The following is a 19,601-nucleotide window of genomic DNA, read 5'->3' as shown; positions in this document are numbered from 1 at the left end:
GTCATCTGGAACTAATTTGATAAAAAAATCTAAAGCTCTCTATTACTAAATGTCTACTCTTAGCCGTTGGGTACATTGTAACTTTATAAGGTTTATTTGCCTTACCTGCCGAACAGGTTTTTCCAGAATCGTATGACAGTCAGTCTCTTTCCCACCCCACATCTAAACATTACATTTCTGGTGAGTGAAATATTTAAACAAATCAGTTCAGAAGCCTTTAAGAGCAAACAGTACATTTAAGTTAGAATACAGACTGAAGCTGACTGCATTGTGAATGAACGTGACACATTGCAATTGGTGCACTGGCACATGACAAAATGGCAACATGTTCATTGCACAGGAAGAATGCAGGGTTTTCACTTTAGAAAGTGAAATTTGTGTGGACCGTTTACACAGCTTCCCTTGAAGTTTCCACCTTTTTTATCCATTCTGCCATCTGCACACTGAGTCCCTGCTAGCCTTATTTGTAAATATTGGGATGGCATAGTGGCACAGCGGGTAGCACGGCTGCTTCACAGCACCAATGACCCAGATTCAATTCTAGCCTCAGGTCACTGTCTGTGGGGAGTTTGTTCATTCTCACCATGTCTGCCTGACTGCTCCAGTTTCCTCTCTCAGTCCAAAAGTGTGCTGGTTAGGTGGATTAGCCATACTAAATTGCCCCTTAGTGTCCAAAGATATGTAGGTTCGATGGATTATCTGTGGTAAATGTGTGGGGTTACGGGGATAGGGCAGGGAGAGGACCTGGATAAGGTACTCTGTCAGAACGTTGCTGCAGATTTGATGGGCCGAATGGCCTTTTCTGCACTGTAGGGATTCTATGATTAATTGTGAAGAGCGTAACCTTGATGTAACACCTCTGGATTTCCAGCATTTGCGTTGCTCCTGAACTTTAGCTAAGGTAAGACTGACAAAGGTCACCTGAGCAAAATGGAAGCGAGGTGTTTGTAAGCTAGACAAGTTTTAAAACATTGGAGAAATGGTTTCTGCAGTTGGGGAAATGGTTTCTCACTCTCTCCTCTTGCACATTTCTTTTTCCCTGTCAAGTCTACTGTTGATTCTGATTCCTCTCACACGGTGAGCCCACCAGAAAGATTTTTTATCACCATGTCCCCTCCCCACTCCAACCCCTCCTTCAGATGTCCCACACTTTACCTATAGCACCATTCTTTGCTGAGAAGGAGAAGAGGAGATTTCATGATGGAGGAAAGGCAAGTGCAACCCAGAACATATTAACACTCCAACTCTCACAAAGAGGATTAAGGTGCCACAGGTAATCTGAACAACCCCCGGAGGAGTTCAGAGAATGCACTTCATCAAAGATGTAAGGATTTTCAGCCTGTTTCCACCAGTGGGATTTTCCAGGGCGACGGGAAACCTCCACTGACAGTGGTGGGACTGGAAGATCCCGCCGTCAGTCAGTGATAGGCCAGCTCTGCTATCGTAAATCAGACCATGAGGAGGGATGGAAAACTTACTAGAAACAGCCATTCTCATCTGCCTTTCCTTCTCTGTTAATGGCTGCAAGGCCTCTCAGCTAAACTGGAAGGGATTCTGTGCCAGTTATCCCTGAAGTTTAGAAAATGATTCTGAGAGGGCTTGACAGGGTAGATGCTGAAAGGATGTTTCTCCTGGTTGGAGAATCTAGAACTTGGGTACATAGTCTCACGATAAAGGATTGGCTGTTGAAGACTGTTTTAGGGAGAAATGTCTTCACTCAAACCGTTGTCATTCTTCGGAATTTTCTACCTCAGAATTGGGGTAGAGAATTCAGTTGTTGAATATAATCCAGAGAGTAATAGATTTCACCTTCTGTATCAGCTTTCCATGAGGAACCTTATCGAAGACTTTACTAAAGTGCACGTATACAACATCCGCTGTCCTGTCCTGGTCAATGTTTCTTGTCACTTCCTCAAAGAACTCAATCAAGTTTGTGAGACACAACTTCCCCTTCAAGCAATCATGCTACCTATCGCCATTAGGCCTATTCTCTTCTGGATGTGAGTATATCCTGTTATATCCCTATGCATCCATTATATTCTGATGTATCTCTGCAGCCACCTAATTAAAATTCTAGTGTGTAACAGATCCAGGAGATTTGTTGGCTTTCAGTGTCATTAGCTTTCCAGTCCTTTGCCTCTTCTAATATTAGTTATTTAATATCCTCAGTTTTGTTAGTCTATTTGTTCCCTACTATTTCTGGTACGTTTGTGAGCCCTCTGTTGTGCAGAAAGATATAAGATATTTGTTTAACATCCTTATCGTTCCCTTATATCCTAACATAATTTTTCTTGTCTTCACATTCAAAGGATTGACATTTACTTTCACTATCTTCATTTTTAGAATCTGTTTTTATATCCCTTGATAGATTACATTCATTCTACATTCTTCCTCTTCATTTTTTGATTATCATAACAAGGGTTTACTTCTTGGCAATATCATAAGCCTCTTATTTCAATTTAATACTCTCCTGAATCTTTCAATTGTAGCCACTTTGCCAGGATAGTGGATTTGTCATGATGGACGAAACCATTGAGTGCACCCACATGGCTTTAGGGGTACCACATCTCAAAGGGGAGTTGGATAGAAGTCACAAGTGATACCACTCCCACAACATCAAGCCCCGAATACCCAAGATTCTGACAGAGGTCACAATGTTTTCACCCTACACCAATCTGCTGGTCCAGCCATCTTCAAGCCAACCTGTCACATCAGAGAGTGGCTGCCTGCCAATGAAGTCTATCCATTGAATATGTGGCTAATCATGCCCCACAACACATGGCCAGCATTCATGTGCAATAAGGTATGTGAAGGAGCAAATCCTCGGGATGTTGAAGCTAAGGTTCTGTTACTTGGACCTCCTGGAAGAGAACACAGGTACATAGAAATTAGAAGCAAAGATAGGCAAATTCAGCCCTTCAAGCCTTCTCTGCCATTCAATCAGATCATGGCTGATCTCTTCCTGTACTCACTGAAGCAGGTGTCCTGATTCACGATGGTCTGTTGTATCTTCCACAACTTGACCAGTATCAGGACGCAGCACTTGCCACCAGGGCTTCAGCGACCACCTCAGGAGAAGGAGGAGGAAGAAGGGAGGAGGCAGCTGACTCACCCACGTTCCAGGTGAGCTGTCCATGAGTGCATCTTCAGACTCTGGTTCTGCTGAATGAAACACAACGCTCAACACTCCCTCGCATTAACCAACCCTCTGTTATGGACCGCTACAGTTTCCTTTTGACTACAATCCTGAAATAAATGACACAACAAGACAACCATTCAATACCAACTTCATCTAGGAACATACCCAATGCTCCATATATTTAATCACCCTTAACCTAACCTGCTTTGTAGGTGTGTTTACCAATCCTAACGCTCCTCCAAAGTGTTATCGCAGTGGCAGTGAAGCACGGCTGGTGGAAGGCTCCTTTAAATGGGGGAGGCTGCAAGATGTGATGTTTTCTGTTCATTATTATCTCTTACCTCCACCCATAATTTTGCATAAATATTATTAAAATATTGGTAATACAGGCAGTAAAGTATCATAATGAAGTGAAAAATCCGAGCAACCCAGTTCCCACTCTGTAGTGTATGGTGCAGGCTGGGGTTATGCTTGGGAGGGCATTCCAGGATTTTGAACCAGGATTTACAGAGAAGGCACAATGCTTTATTTGCAAGTCGCAGTGGTGTCCAGCTTTGAGGGGCACTGGCACTCCCACGTGTCTGCTGCCTTTGTTTTTCTAAATGGTACAGGTCACTGGAATAGGAGGTAGTGCTGAAGAAAAAATTTGAAAAATTTCCAGTGCATCTTATAGATGGCACAGACTGCAGCCGGGGAATGGCAGTGGTGAGGGCAGAGAATGCTTAATATGGCGTATCAGGAGCCAATCTAATTGTTTGCTTTGTCCTGGATGATATTGAGCTGCTTGAACATTGTTGGAGCTGCATTCATCCAATCAATCCATAATAATATTCCATATTACACTGACTTGTCTTGTAAATGGTGAAAGGCTTTGGGGAGGCAGGAAGTGAGTTACTTGCCACAGAAAAGACAGTTTCTGACCTGTTCTTGTAGCCAAAACATTCATGTGGCTGGTCCAGTTAGGTTTCAGATCAGTTGTGCCCTAGATGTTGCTAGTGGACAATTCAGCAATGGTAATGCCATTGGAGGTGGTTAAATTCCTTCTCCTTGGAGATGGTCATTGTTTGGCACCAATGTGGCACAAATGTTACTTGCCACGTATCAACCCAAGCCTGGATTTTTTACCAAGTCTTTCTGCTTGTGGCCCATTTTGTTACCTGAAGAATTGAAAGTCATACAGAGCACTGTGCAATCATCAGTTAAAATCCTGACTTCTGACATTATAATGGAAGGAAGATAAATGATGAAACTGCTGTAAGTGGTTGGGTTGAGGATGCCCTATGGGTGGCACATTGGCACAATGGTTAGCACTGGTGTCTCACAGCTCCGGAGATCTGAGTTCAATTCCTGACTTGCGTCACAGCCTGTGTGGTGTTTGCACATTTTTCCCGTGTCTGAGTGGGTTTCCTCTCGCTCCGGTTTCCTCCCACAGTCCAAAGATGTGCAGGTTAGGTGCATTGGCCATGATAAATTGCCCCTTAGTGCTCAGGATACGTAGGTTAGAGGGAATAGCGGGATAAATATGTGGGGTTACAGGGATAAGGGAATAAGGTGGGACTGTTGCCAGTGCAGACTCGATAGGCTGAATGGCCTCCTTCTGCACTGTCGAATTTCTATGAATCCTGCAATGATTAATCTCCAACAACTACACCATCTTTCTGTGCACTAGGTATGGCTCCTGTCAATGGAGAGTTTTCCCCCTGGTTTCCATTGACTTCAGTTTTACCTGAGCTCCTTGATACGGTCAAAGGCTGCCTTAGAGATAGTCACTTTCACCTGACTTTTAGAATTCCACTCTTTTGTCGAAGTTTGGATCAACACTGTAACGAGATCAGGAGCTGAGTGACCCTGGCGGAACCCAAACTGAGCATCGATGAGCAGGTTATTGCTGAGTAAGTGCCACTGGATAGCAATGTCAGTGACACTTTCCATTGCTTTGCTAATGGTGGAGAGGATGCTGCGACATTATTGGCTGGATTGCTTTGGCCCTGCTTTTTGTGTACGGGTCACACCAGGGTAATTTTCCTCTTTAAAGAACAATACGGCACAGGAACCTTCGGCCCTCTAAGCCTGCACCAATCATGTGTTCCTAACTAGACTGTCACAGCTCCATTGTGTCACACCTTCATTGCGTTGATGGCACACAGAAACAGGCCTTATGGCCTGTCCGCCTCAGTCAGCCTCCCCATTCTGCCCTCCAGGACTGGTGGGCCCAACTTCTACTCCAGCCCATACTCCTCCCTTTGGGCTGAAACTTCTGAGCCTTTTCAGCTTCTAAGCCTTCTTTCTCCAGTTGGGTTTGTGGAGCCAGGGAATGTCCTGACTGCGCAGCTGACATGGGGGCAAAAACCCAGGAATTGGATTTGGAGGAGAAACACCAACATGGGGTTCCTGCATTATAATTTCTGTGTCATTTTTGTAATCCCATGTCATTGATTTTGATGCCCCCTGGGATGTTTTACTATATTAAAGGTGCTACATGAATGCAAGTTGTTGTTGAAAGTGGTGTTAAGCTGTCTGTGCGCACAGACCTTGCTTCCACAGTTTGCTGGAATCATCCCATGACAGCCTCACTATGTTCTCATTTTATTCTCCATAGAATCCCTACAGTGCAGAAGGAGGCCATTGGCCCATCAAGTCTGTACTGACCACAAATCCCACCCAGGCCCTACTCCCCTAATCCCACTCATTTACCCTGCTAATCCATCTGACACTAGGATCAACGTAGCATGGCCAATCTACCTAACTCTTTGGACTGTGGGAAGAAACCGGAGCACCTGGAGGTAACCCATGCAGACACAGAGAGAACATGCAAACTCCACATAGACAGTGACCCGAGACCAGAATTGAACGTGGAACCCTGGTGCTGTGAGGCAGCAGTGCTAACCCACTGTGCCACCGTGCTGCCCATTTTAATAAGTCTGTGCTGGCAACAATTAGATCATTAGAAAACTGCAAGACATGAAAACATTTATTAAAAATAAATTGTTACGCAGGCTCTAGAAATGCCTTTTGACTTGGAACAACGGAGCTTGCACAGCCAGTGGGTATAATTAGTTTATTATATACTGTCTAATTAACTGTTAATGTGAGGTGAGAACAGGAATTACCTCCCCTAGAACTCCGAGTGAATCAACAACTCAAACTGGACGTGCTCAGACACAGTGGAGCCTCACCCTTACAATCCCTCACTGCTGTGAGAAGACAGTTCAGTCTGCAAGTTGAGTGTTCACAGGGACAAGGATACAAAGCAAACATTCCAAATGCTGGGGGAAAAAATAATTGTCTGGAAATCCGATCACACCCAAAAAAACCGGCTGCAGCAGCAGGGTGTGGTGCATACCATAACAATTGATATCAGTGAAGGTAACACACAATATTCATGCCGCTTACTGATTGTAATCACCTAAATGAATAACCAACACTGGCTGTACCACTCACTTGCCTGCACCTCTACCTTTCAACATTCTGTGTTGTATTCCTGGACTTGCCACCCGAACACTAGCAACGTCTGCGTTAAATATTGCAGGGGTTCGAGGAGAAGGGCCTGTCTGACTTTGCTCCTGAAAATGAGCAGAGAAACAAGAGTGCTTCATTCCGGCTGAGGCCTGTAAACATATTGTCGGTGTGAGGGAAGCTGTGCCTTTGTGAATGCAGCACTTAGATACAGTTTCTGCCAACCCAAATGGTTCATAAACTGGTAATTTCTTCAAAGGCAAGAGATTTGGAATTAAATTTTAAAAAATTGTTATTTCTTTTAAAAATAAACCAATATAAAACAAAATTAAAACAGAAAGTGCTGGAAAATCTCAGCACGTCTGGCAGCATCTGTGGAGAGAGCAACAGAGTTAATGTTTCAAGTCTGTGCGACTTCTCCTCAACATTAAAGGGAGGCAAAAAATGCGATGGATTTTTTGTAATACTTATTAGCATCACGAGTAGGCTAATACTGCAATGAAGTTACTGTGAAAATCCCCCAGTTGCCACATTCCGGCGCCTGTTCGGGTCACTGGGGGAGAATTTAGCACGGCCAATGAAGATTTTACACTGTTTAAGAGAAGGTGAAGCTGGTGAAGCAAAGTGGAAGGTCAGAGATAGGTGGAAGCTAAGTGAGATCAGACAAATCTTTATGGGCACAGGACAAAGGGAGTGCTAATGGTAGTGTTAAAGGTTAAAGAAGGTACTTCTAGTGGCATAAAGGTTAGATAGCAAATTGGGTTAATAGCAGAACTGTTAACCTGACCTTCTACTTTGGTAATGCATTGGAGATAGCTTTATGTTCTTTTTGTTTTGCCATCACAGCTGCCCCAAAGGCTCCCTGATATGCTGTACAGCCATCTGGAAATGTATGGGTAATTAGCATGCTTTATTTAGTTTGAACTTTTTTAAGAGCATGAACTCTTTTCTCCACCTTCATCCCATTTCCATTTATTTTCTTTCAATTCTTCTTTTCATCTTATTCATCTATCTTTATTAGCTTATATTCTTATTTTTATTTTTCCACTTCTAAAATCTTGCTTCCAATCTTGCTTTACCACCCACCCCTCCTCCCACCGCACTAGGCCAATTGCCACAATCCTCAGGTTGTCCTTTCACACTCAGCATCTTTGTTCTGCCATTTACACATTCCAAGCTCTTAAAGGATGCTCTTAACATCATTCTTAGCCTTTATCATCACCATTTATGTGGTCAGGAAGGCGAATGGGATGCTGGCCTTCATAGCGAGGGGGATTGAATATAAAAGTAGGGAGGTCTTGCTGCAGCTGTATAGGGCATTGGTGAGGCCGCAGCTGGAGTATTGTGTGCAGTTTTGGGCGCCGTACTTACGCAAGGATATTTTGGCCTTGGAGGGAGTGCAGAGGAGGTTTACTAGGCTGATACTGGAGTTGAGGGGGTTGAGCCATGAGGAAAGGCTGAATAAACTAGGCTTGTACTCGCTAGAGTTTAGAAGAATGAGGGGAGATCTCATTGAGACGTATAAGATGATGAATGGGATGGATAGGATAGAGGTGGAGAGACTCTTCCGGCTCAAAAAAGACAGTAGGACTAGGGGGCACAGCCTCAAGATAAAAGGGGGGTGGTTTAGAACGGGGTTGAGGAGGAACTTCTTCACTCAAAGGGTGGTGAATCGCTGGAATTCTCTGCCCGTTGAAGTGGTGGAGGCTGCCTCGCTAAATATTTTTAAGACGCGGGTTGATGGGTTTTTGATAAGAGAGGGGATTAAGGTTATGGGGAGAGGGCGGGAATGTGGAACTGAGCCACGACAGATCAGCCATGATCTTATTGAATGGCGGGGCAGGCTCGAAGGGCTAGATGGCCTACTCCTGCTCCTATTTCTTATGTTCTTATGTTCTTATTTACAATTACAGTTCCCCCCCCTCACCGACCCAACCATTGTATAAATCTTGTCCTACTTTCGTTGTCTTCAGATGTCTTAAAGGGTCATCCAGACTTGAAACATTGGCTCTACTCTCTCTCCACAGATCTGTCAGACCTGCTGAGATTTTCCAGCATTTTCTGCCTTTGTTTCAGATTCCAGCATCCACAGCATTTTGCTTTTGCACTTTGTTTATTCCCAGATTGACATCATTTCTAGGCTACGCTGAACTGAACTTAAACAGAAAGAAACAAATCAAGACTAGGAACTATATGCTTAGCTCTCAGTCATGGACAACAAAAACCGTGATGCGGGTATTTCTCATTTGTCATAGAGTCATAGATAGAATTAATGGATGGGATTTTACGGCCTCACCTGACCCAAGACTGGATAATTCTACCTGAGGTCAACAGACATTTCCATTGCCCCCTCCTTGCCCACTCTGATTCTGTGGTGGGCGGGACGATAGAATTCCGGCAGTAGAGTTTTACTGCACAGAAAGAGGCCCTTTGGCCCATCGTGCCCATACTGGCAATCAAGCAGCTATCGATTCTAATCCCTTCCTCTTGGTCTGTAGCCTTGTACGCTATGGTATTTCAAGTGCTCATCTAAATGCTTCTTAAATGTTGTCTCACCTCTATCACTCTTTCAGGCAGTGAGTCCCAGATTCCCACCATCCTCTGGGTGAGAACATTTTCCTCACATCTCTTTTAAACCTCCTGTCCCTTAAATTTATGCCCCCTGATTATTGACCGCTCTGCTAAGGGGAAAAGTTCCTTCCTATCCACCCAATCAATGCCCCTCATAATGTTATACACCTCAATCAGGTCCCCCCTCAACCTTCTCTGCTCCAAGAAAACGGGAGGAAATGGGTGGCGTGGTTCCACAGTGTTAGCACTGCTGCTTCAAAGCTCCAGGGACCTGGGTTCAATTCCCGGCTTGGGTCACTGTCTGTGTGGAGTTTGCACATTTTCCTCGTGTCTGCGTGGATTTTCTCCGGGTGCTCCGGGTGGTTTCCTCCCACAGTCCAAAGATGTGCAGGTTAGGTTGATTGGCCATGCTAAAATTGTCCCTTAGTGTCCTGAGATGCATAGGTTAGAGGGATTAGTGGGTAAATATGTTGGCATATAAGGATAGGGCCTGGGTGGGATTGTGGTTGGTGCAGACTCGATGGGCCGAATGGTCTCTTTCTGTACTGTAGGGTTTCTATGATTTCTAACCCCAGCCTATCTAGCCTCTCTTGATAGCTGAAACGCTCCAGCCCAGGCAACATACTGATGAATCTCCTCTGTATCTTCTCTAGTGCAACCACTTCCTTCCTTTAGTGTGGCAACCAGAACAGTACTTTCCATAAAGAAAGCTGCTACCTCAGGATGTGGCTTTTATTAAACTGGTCAAAGATAAAGATTTACAAAGTTTTCTCTCGCTTTTTGGTAGCAAGGGAAAAGATACCCAATATATCAAATCCCCAACTTCAGAAAAATGTCTCCAGCTGCACCAGCGTAATCCTTTTCCTTTTTCACACGCCAGTTATCCTCTAGTGTAATAATCAAGTAATATTATAAATAAAATTGAGAAAAAGAGAAGACTGAAACAAAATTTATTTTCAGTTGGGTTTTATACATTAGTAAACTCTTCAAATGATGCATTTCTGCACAGTAAGGAATATTATCAGGAAACTTACAACAGAATAAACACAAATTTGAGCAGGATGATTTTACTTTTGATATGATTAGTTCCTCTGAAAAATTAGGCATTACTAAACAATAATAATCTTGGTTTAAAAAGCCTGCATGTGCAGGGATTAATACATTAGGTCTGCGTCCATCTTGCATTCTGTCGATTATTGCTTTTGCTGGCATTGTGCCTTGAAGAATTCTTCCACCTTCTCATATTCCATGGCATTGGCAAAGGCAGCATAATCCTGGAAATAATTTCAAAATGTCAACATTTTAACTGATGCTCACCATTTTCTTCCCCATATTCTTTCCTTTCCTTCTGCCTGGTGTCTGGCATCCTTCCTTACTTCACACGGATCTACAATATCCACATTGTCAGCACGTCCGGACATGTTACTGACTCACCCAAGAAATGCTGGGTGACTGAGGGCAGGAATATTACTCAAAGGGATAATCACAGTGCTGTCCTCACGCAACATTTCAGCTAGGGCTCAGTTGGAAGCACATCTGTCTTTGAGTCACAGGGTCCAGGATCCAAGATCCAGGGCTTGAACACAAAGATCAAACCTACAGTGCAGTCCTGGGGGAGCATTGTACAGATGTTAAACCAAGTCTCCACCTGCCTGCTTGTATAGATGGAAAAAAGTTCTATGGCACTAGTGTGAAAGAGAGCAGTTATTCCTCATGTCCAGGTCAATATTTATCCCTCAATAAACACCACAAATAAAATAACACGGGTTATCTGTTCATTACCCATTGCTGTTTGTGAACATTTACTAAATACAATTTTTAGAGTGCAATTTTCCAGCCCCGTTGTGGTGGCAGCGGGACTGGAAAATGCAGCGAGTCATTCAAAACATCCATTCACTTTGGCGAGAAGATTCTGGCTTTCACGACTCTATTTTGTACATTACAGCAGGGATTCAAAATGTATTTCATTGGCTGTAAAGTACTTTGACATGTCTGGTGGTCATGAATTATGCTTACTCAATGCATGCCTTTTCTTGTTCTCAAACATTTACTCAGCGGCATTCCAACACAGGGAGGACTTGATGGTCAAGGAAGGTATGTTCATAATGTAGCCAACAGGTTGACTGTCAACCTGTGAAATTGTTCCAACAAACACCAGTTGGAACACCAGGCAGTAACAGCGGGAGAGGTAAAAACAAATGACTGCGGATGCAGATGCTGAGCGGGATTCCTGATCAGCCATGCTTGATGTGAAGTGTTGGCCCTCAAGCTTTAGGATTCTGGCAACATTCCCATGATCTGTTCAAGGAAAGTCCTCGCTAAGGGAACAGATGAAAGTCTGACTTGTGCACCGTTAGGTGTAGGAAGAGAAGCAAACAACTCCAACAGGGGTCACTCCTTTTGATCAGCATTGCTGGCTAATTTCCATCTATAATATGTAGCATTCAAGTTTTCATAGAATCATTGAATCCTTACAGTGCAGAAGAGGCCATTTGCACCGACTTTCTGACAGAGTATCTTGTCCAGGTTCTCTCCCCAGCCCTATTCCCATTACTCCACACATCTACCATGGCTAATCCATCTAACTTACGCATATTGAGACACTAAGGGGCAATTTATAGAATATAGAACATTACAACACCGTACAGGCCCTTCGGCCCTCGATGTTGCGCTGACCTGTGAAACCAGTCTAAAGCCCATCTAGCCTATACTATTCCAATATCATCCATATGTTTATCCAATGACCATTTAAATGCCCTTAATGTTGGCGAGTCCACTACTGTTGCAGGCAGGGCATTCTTACTATTCTCTGAGTAAAGAACCTACCTCTGACACCTGACCTATATCTATCACTCCTCAATTTAAAGCTATGTTCCCTTGTGCTAGCCATCTCCACACGAGGAAAAAGGCTCTCACTGACCAACCTATCTAAACCTCTGATCATCTTATGTGCCTCTATTAAGTCATCTCTTAACCTTCTTCTTCTTCCTAACGAAAGCAGCCTCAAGTCCCTCAGCCTTTCCTCATAAGACCTTCCCACCATACCGGGCAACATCCTGGTAAATCTCCTCTGCACCCTTTCCAATGCTTCCACATCCTTCCGATAATGCGGCGACCACAGCAATACTCCAAGTGCGGCTGCACCAGAAATTTGTACAGCTGCAACATGACCTCATGGCTCAGAAACTCAATCCCTCTACCAATAAAAGCTAACACACCGTACGCCCGCTTAACAATCCTCTCAACCTAGTTGCCAACTTTGAGGGATCTATACACATGGACACCAAGATCTCTCTGCTCATCCACACTACCAAGTAACTTATCATTAGCCCAGTACTCTGTATTCCTGTTACTCCTTCCAAAGTAAATCACTTCACACTTCTCCACATTAAATTCCATTTGCCAACTCTCAGCCCAGCTCTGCAGCTTATCTATCTCCCCCTGTAACCTACAACATCCTTCTTCACTGTCCATAACCCCATCAACTTTAGTGTCATCTGCAAAGTTATTAACCCATCCTTCTATGCCATTATCCAGGTAATTTATAAAAATAACAAACAGCAGTGGCCCCAAAACAGATCCTTGCAGTACACCACTAGTAACTGAACTCCAGGATGAACATTTCCCATCAACCGTCACCTTCTGTCTTCTTACAGCTAGTCAATTTCTGTTCCAAACCACTAAATCACCCTCAATCCCATGCCTCTGTATCTTCTGCAATAGCTTACTGTAGGGAACTTTACAAACGCTTTACTGAAATCCATATACACCACATCAACTGCTTTATCCTCGTCCACGTCTTTGGTCACTTTCTCAAAGAACTCAATAAGATTTGTGAGGCATGACCTATCCTTCACAAAACCGTGCTGACTACCCCTAATCAAATTATAGATGATTATAAATCCTATCTCTTATGATCCTTTCCAAAACTTTGCCCACAGCAGGAGTAAGGCTCACTGGTCTATAATTACCAGGGTTGTCTCTACTCCCCTTCTTGAACAAGGGGACAACATTTGCTATCCTCCACTCTTCTGGTACTATTCCTGTAGACAATAATGACCTAAAGATCAAAGCCAAAGGCTCTACAATCTCCTCCCTAGCCTCCCAGAGAATCCTAGGGTAAATCCCATCCACCCCAGGGGACTTATCTATTTTTATACTTTCCAGAATTGTTAACACCTCCTCGTAATGAACCCCAATCCCATCTAGTCTAATAGCCTGTATCTCAGTATTCTCCTTGACAACATTGTCTTTTTCCTGTGAGAATAAACTGTTAAGTAAACAGGCAAGTATTGAGCCTGCTTCTTGATCCCTGATTTGCAATGTTGCTGGTTCTTTGAGTTTTTTTTAATTTCGCAGTGCAATTTCACCTAACTTGCACATCTTTGGATTATTGTGAGAGGAAAGCGGAGTACCCGGAGGAGTCATAGAATCCCTGAAGAAGAAGGCCATTTGGCCCATTGAGTCTGCACCAATCACAATCCCACTCAGGCCCTATTCCTGTAACCCCATACGTTTACCCTGCTAATCCCCTTCCTACACCTGGTGGTACACAAGGCAGACATTCATCTGTTCCCTTAGTGAGGATTTCCCTTGAACAGATCACGAGAATGTTGCCATGATCCCAATTTAGCATGGCCAGTCAACCTAACCGCACATCTTTAGATTGTGGGAGGAAACCAGAGCACCTGGAGGAAAGCCACACAGACATGGGGAGAACATGCAAACTCCACATAGACAATGACCCAAGGCCAAAATAAACCCAGGTCCGTGGAGCTGTGAGGCATCAGGGCTAATCACTGTGCCACTGTGCTGCCTCTGGTTCTCCAATGGTCCTTGAGGTAGCATTCTTTTTCATCTTTGGCTTGGCTAGTTTAGAAAGTTTAATTTTATACAATTAACAGGCATTTCCCCCATCAACATGCCTGCTAGCTGGTAGATTATCGAGCTTAAAAATTATGTCCAGCTTTGTCCTCCAAAGGGAAGAAGAATAGGAGTCACCTACTGTTGAATGATAAACAAAAACTGTTTCTGATGATAGATGACTGGCAACTCTGAAACAAAATACCCTTTTGATTGAGATGGATGTGTTGCGTATATTTAATCTGTCAAACAGCAGGATATTAAGAGAGAGATTGTTTCTTTAATTCATCTAAGTCAAAGTGAGTTCCAACTTACCCCACAATACTGGTCACCATAAAACACTTGTGGCGGCAATGCTTTGGGATTCCCAGTCTTCTTTCTCATTTCTCCTAACAAAGTTTCATCTTGAGATAGATCCATTAATTTGTGAGGTATTTTCAATGCCTCCAACATGTCCTTGATGCCGTTCTGCTGCCTTTCCAGCTATAACACATTTTTTAAAAAAATATATAATTACATAAACAATAATTGGTCACTTTAGAGGCAGAATTATAAAAGACTTCAGACCATCGTGACCATTTTGAATCCAGATTATCCACTATTTATTTACAACTTATATGACAGGAGAACCACACAAAGAAGAGCATTATTGTAAACATTGTAGATGAGAGTGATATCAATAGATTTAAATGCATTGGCAAAACTGTGGCAAATAGATTGTAACCAAATACGAGATCATCCAGAAAAGAACAGAAGAGAGTAATTTCGAAATGCTAGATACAGTGGAGGCTCAAAAAGGCTTGGGGCTCCACAAACAAAGATCATTCTGCTTCTTAGCTGAGGTCGAAATCGACTTTTGATGGATTCTGAGATGACTTGGTTTCCAGGTACATTTTTTTACTCATTCATGGATGTGGACCTCACTGGCTAGGCCAGCATTTATTGCACATAGCTATATGCCTTTGAGAAGGTGGTGTTGACCTGCCATCTTGAACCGCTACAGTCCTGATTATGTCAGTACACCTATAGTGCTGTTAGGGAAGGAATTCTAGAAATTTGGCCCAATGACAATGAAGCAACAGTGACATATTTCCAAGTCAGTGATGGTGAGTGAGTTGGAGGTCAACTTCCAGGTAGTACGGTCCCCATGTGCCTGCTGCCCTTGCCCTTCACAATCATGCTTTTCCAACACTCAGCCTACAGGCCACAACCTGAACCCCACCCCGCACCCCCCCAACCTGGCCAAGGCCTCTCTTTTTGGCCACTGGACCTGTGTTCAAAATATTGCTCAGTGACTTTGAAGATTATTCAAAGAACTGCTCCTCCAATCAATGGCCATTTCTCTGCTATGCTTGCTATTGTGAGCCAATCAGCAGCAAATGTGGGAAAGAACCAGTCTCTGATTGGAGGGGCAACTTTCTTCAGCCCAAGGCCTTTTGGTGTGATAGCAGTGGTGAATCTGTTGAGAATGGAGGGAGGTTTTCAGGGTGGGGAGAAAAGTCAAAGAGGTTGCCAGATGCGGGAGGGAGTGGGAGAGGCGGCTGACGAGGTGTGGTGGGGGGGCAAGAGGCTGCCAGGCCCAAGAACGTGGGAGGGTCGTGGGATTGCAAGGGGAGGGAAGATAGAGGCTGCCGAGTTGGGGGTGAAGAGACTGCTAGTATGTGTTCTGGTAAGAGGCTGCCGGGCCCGAGGGGGTGGGGGGAGGGGTGCAGGAGGATAGGGACCGCCAGGTTGGGAGGGTGTAACAGGCTGCCAGGAGGGGGATGGTTATGAGGCAGGTAAGAGCATGCTGGCTTGCCGACCATTTGTCCTGAATGGTGTCGTGCCTCTTGAATGTTGTTGGAGTTGCTCATCCAGGCAAAAGGAGAGTACTCCAATACACTTCTGTGATGCGCCTTGTGGATGATGGACAAGTTTTTGGGAGTCAGGAGGTGAGTTACATGCCACAGGATTCCTAGCCTTTGACCTGCTCTGGTAGCCACAGTATTTATATGGCTAATCCAGTTCAGCTTCTGGTCAATGGTATGTTGATAATGGGGATTCAGTGATAATAATGTCATTGGATGTCAAGGGGAGATGATTAGATCCTGTATGGCTGGAGATGGTCATTGCCTAACACTTGTATGGTGCAAATGTTACTTGCCACTCATCAGCCCAAGCCAGGATATTGTTGAGGTCTTATTGCAGTTATACACGGACTGCTTCTGTACCTGAGGAGTCCCAAATGGTGATAAACATTGTGCAGTCATCGGCGAACATCCCCACCTTTGACCTTATGGTGGAAGGGAGGTCATTGATGAAGATGGTTGGGCCTAAGACACCAACCTGAGGAACTCCAAGTAGTCATTATCCAGATTGAGGATTTCAATGCCACAGGTAAAGAAAATCAGCAGAAATTCTAATGGAATGTTAGCCTTTATATCTCGAGGGCCAGAAGACAAGGGGATAAAAGTTGTACTACAGATGTGCAAAGGCCATGATTAGACTGCAGCTGGGGTACTTTGTTCAGTTCCAGGCACCCCACCTTAGGAAGGACGTTTTGGACTTGGAAAGTGTACAGCACAGATTTAATAGAATAAGAACCTCAGCTAGAATTCCCTAATGTTGTACGCTGCCAGCGAGAATGGAGAATTTGGCATTTAGCCAAATCTCCATTCACTAGGGCAGAACCAGAGAATTCTAGCCCGTGTCTCCAAGAATTGAATAAAGGTGATGCAATTTATATACTGGGACAGTTATATACTGGACAGTTAAAAGGTAATTTGACCAAACTTTTCAAAATACTAAGTGAAACAGATGGGGGAGATGAAAACAATTTCTGACCCCTAGGACAAGGGAGCACCATCTAAACCTTAGAGCCAGGCATTTCAGGAGTAAGGTTTGGAAACATTTTTTACACACTTAAGAGTTGTAAAAGCTTGGAGTTCTCTTCTGCAAATGACAATTCATGCATTAGTTCATTTAAAATCTGAGATTGGAGGCTTTTTGTTAACCTAAAGGCATGGGCTGGAATTTTACCCCCCCACCTGCCATGGGAATCAGAGTGGGCGAGGGATGGACAACGAAAAGGTCCATTGACCTCAGCGAGATTTTACAGTTTCAGGACGGGCGAGGCCATAAAAACCCATTCATTGAGTCACAGATTAGCCATTGAATGGTAGAATCGGTTTGAAGAGCTACATTTCCCACCTACAGTCAAATTTATAGAATCCCTACAGTGTAGAAGGAGGCCATTCAGCCCATTGAATCTGCACCGACCACAAACTCACCCAGGTCCCATTTCCATAACTCTACATATTTACCCTGCTAATCCCCTGACACTAGGGCCAATTTAGTATGGCCAATCGACTTAATCCACACTTCTTTGGAGTGTAGGAGAAAACCGGAGCACTTGGAGGAAACCCACGCAAAGGGATAACGTGCAAACCCCCACAGACTGTGACCCAAGGCTGGAATTGGTCTCAAGTCCTTGGTGCTGTGAGGCAGCAGTGCTAACCACTGTGCCACGGTGTGGTGCAGTGCCAAGCAAATTCAATTGCCAAACTGATCAATCAATAAGTAATTGGCTTAATATCTCATTAACAAATAATTTTTGGGAGAAAATATACAATCAGTAATTAGTGTATGATAATTCCATTTCTTAAGGTTGCTTTAGTCCTCTTCATACATAACCACTTTATTGATGTCTCTTTTATTTTCCTCATGTTCATAAAATAGAATCATAGAATCCCTACAGTGCAGAAAGAGGCCATTCAGCCCATTAAATCTGCACCAACCACAATTCCACCCAGGCCCTATTCCCATAACTCCACATATTTATCCTGCTATTCCCTTGATACTAAGGGGCAATTTAGCTTGGCCAATCAACCTAATCCACACATCTTTGGTTTGTGGGAGGAAACCAACGCAGACACAGGGAGAATGTGCAAACTCAGACAGTGACCCGAGGCTGGAATTGAACCCGGGTCCCTGGAGCTGTGAGGCAGCAGCGTTAACCAATGTGCCACCGTACCACCCCGACTGTTCAGTTTACTGACTAAGGAAAGTGGTTTAACACAGGAAAATGTTCCAAGGCACTTGGCAGAAGCATAATCAGGCAGCATGCCAAAGACAGTTGCACATGTAACCAGAAGCTTGTCTAAAGAGGGAGGGTTTAAGGAAGTGAGAGAGACAGATCAAGAGACAGACATACTTAGCGAGGAAATTTAGGGACTAAGAAACTGAAAACAGACCGAATTCCTGCTGGCAGGTGAGGCCGGTGGGGAGGGAGGGCGGTACTGAGAAGGGAGTGTGGAGGGGAGAAAGTGGGAGAGGAAAGAGGACACTGAGAGGGACATTGAAACTGGGAAGGTTGTGACAGGGCAGTGAGAGGGGAAATGAGGTGTCGATGGGGAGGTGCAAGTGTGAAATTCCTTTCATGTGTAAAAAATTTGCTTATTGAGATTAATAATTGAATGCTTCGTGTTCTGGGCGTGCCAAAGATGATAATTGTTGCAATATTTTGACACTTGTGACTTTTATTGATGAGTTGAACTTCTATTTCTCATCTGCCAGGATTTTAAATCAGAACTACCAATTTTTTCACACAGAGGGTGGTGAGAGTCTGGAACAAGCTGCCAGAGGTAATGGTAGCGGCAGGTACAATTTTATCTTTTAAAAAGCATTTAGATAGTTACATGGGTACGAGGAGTAGAGAGGGATATGGGCCAAATGCGGATGATTGGGATTAGCTTAGGGATTTGAAATAAAAGGGTGGTATGGACAAGTTGGGCCGAAGGGTACGTTTCCATGCTGTAAACCCCTACGACTGTACGACCTAGGGCAGGATTCTCCGGTTTTGGGGCGAGCGCAGCCAGGAGAATCCGACACGATATTCCGCCCTGTTCTTCATTTCCCGCGAACCTGTTTTTCCCTTATCAAATAATTTGTGTCTTGTCAGTAATGAGAATGTTTCAGAAAGACACCGAACAAATGAACCCACACAATGACACAGATACATTGCAGTAAAAAAGTTATGCAAAGTAGTTAAATATACAATTCAATAAATACCTCAGCTGTCGCAGTGATGCTGGTGTAGTAAACAATGACACTCATGATAACGAACACAAATTAGTTCAACTGAAGCAGACCCAAGCGAGTGAAAAAGTTTGCTGCAGTTTATTGCCTCGTCACTTTGGCACAGTGCTGCAGCCTCGCCCTTCTTCCTGCTTTTAAACAACGTGAGCAAATCATTTGCATTGTTGAGAATAGAGGGAGGGGGTAACGAATACAGCGTAAAATTGACGCTGGTATTGAGCAAGCTTCAGTGAACCAAATCCTTGCGGAAGAATTCAGAATACAGATGCGTGGATTTTTAAAACTTTTTTTTTAAGAAAAGAAGCCAGATTCAGCTTTTATTCCAAGACCAGCATTCTCCAAATATAGTCTGGGGCTATAAATGTATCAGTTTTGTTGCACAATGCACATTGTCTCACGGCAAACTTTAAAACCAGCAACATTGCTTCTGTCTTCGTGCACTGACATCCTGGAAACAATAGCTCATTGAATGATTCCAGGAATAAATGCCCCACTG

The 19,601-nt window shown here is 43.9% G+C and overlaps 1 protein-coding gene across 1 annotated transcript; it reads right to left on the bottom strand.

Annotated features, from left to right (window-relative positions):
- Positions 1–10,099: 10,099 nt before the first annotated feature.
- On the bottom strand, positions 10,100–19,231 carry LOC145345539 (SH3 domain-binding glutamic acid-rich-like protein 3). The gene is made up of 3 exons (XM_080193374.1): positions 19,079–19,231; positions 14,345–14,512; positions 10,100–10,440 (listed from the first exon to the last, which is right to left on the bottom strand). Exons 1-3 carry the CDS (start codon positions 19,121–19,123, stop codon positions 10,360–10,362), a joined length of 294 nt encoding a protein of 97 aa, XP_080049500.1. The 5' UTR covers positions 19,124–19,231; the 3' UTR covers positions 10,100–10,359.
- Positions 19,232–19,601: the final 370 nt, after the last annotated feature.

This window comes from Carcharhinus amblyrhynchos, chromosome 7, assembly GCF_965287045.1.
Source record: "Carcharhinus amblyrhynchos chromosome 7, sCarAmb.v2.hapA, whole genome shotgun sequence".
Lineage (NCBI taxonomy): Eukaryota > Metazoa > Chordata > Chondrichthyes > Carcharhiniformes > Carcharhinidae > Carcharhinus > Carcharhinus amblyrhynchos.
This window is presented reverse-complemented; position numbering and strand designations above follow the sequence as displayed.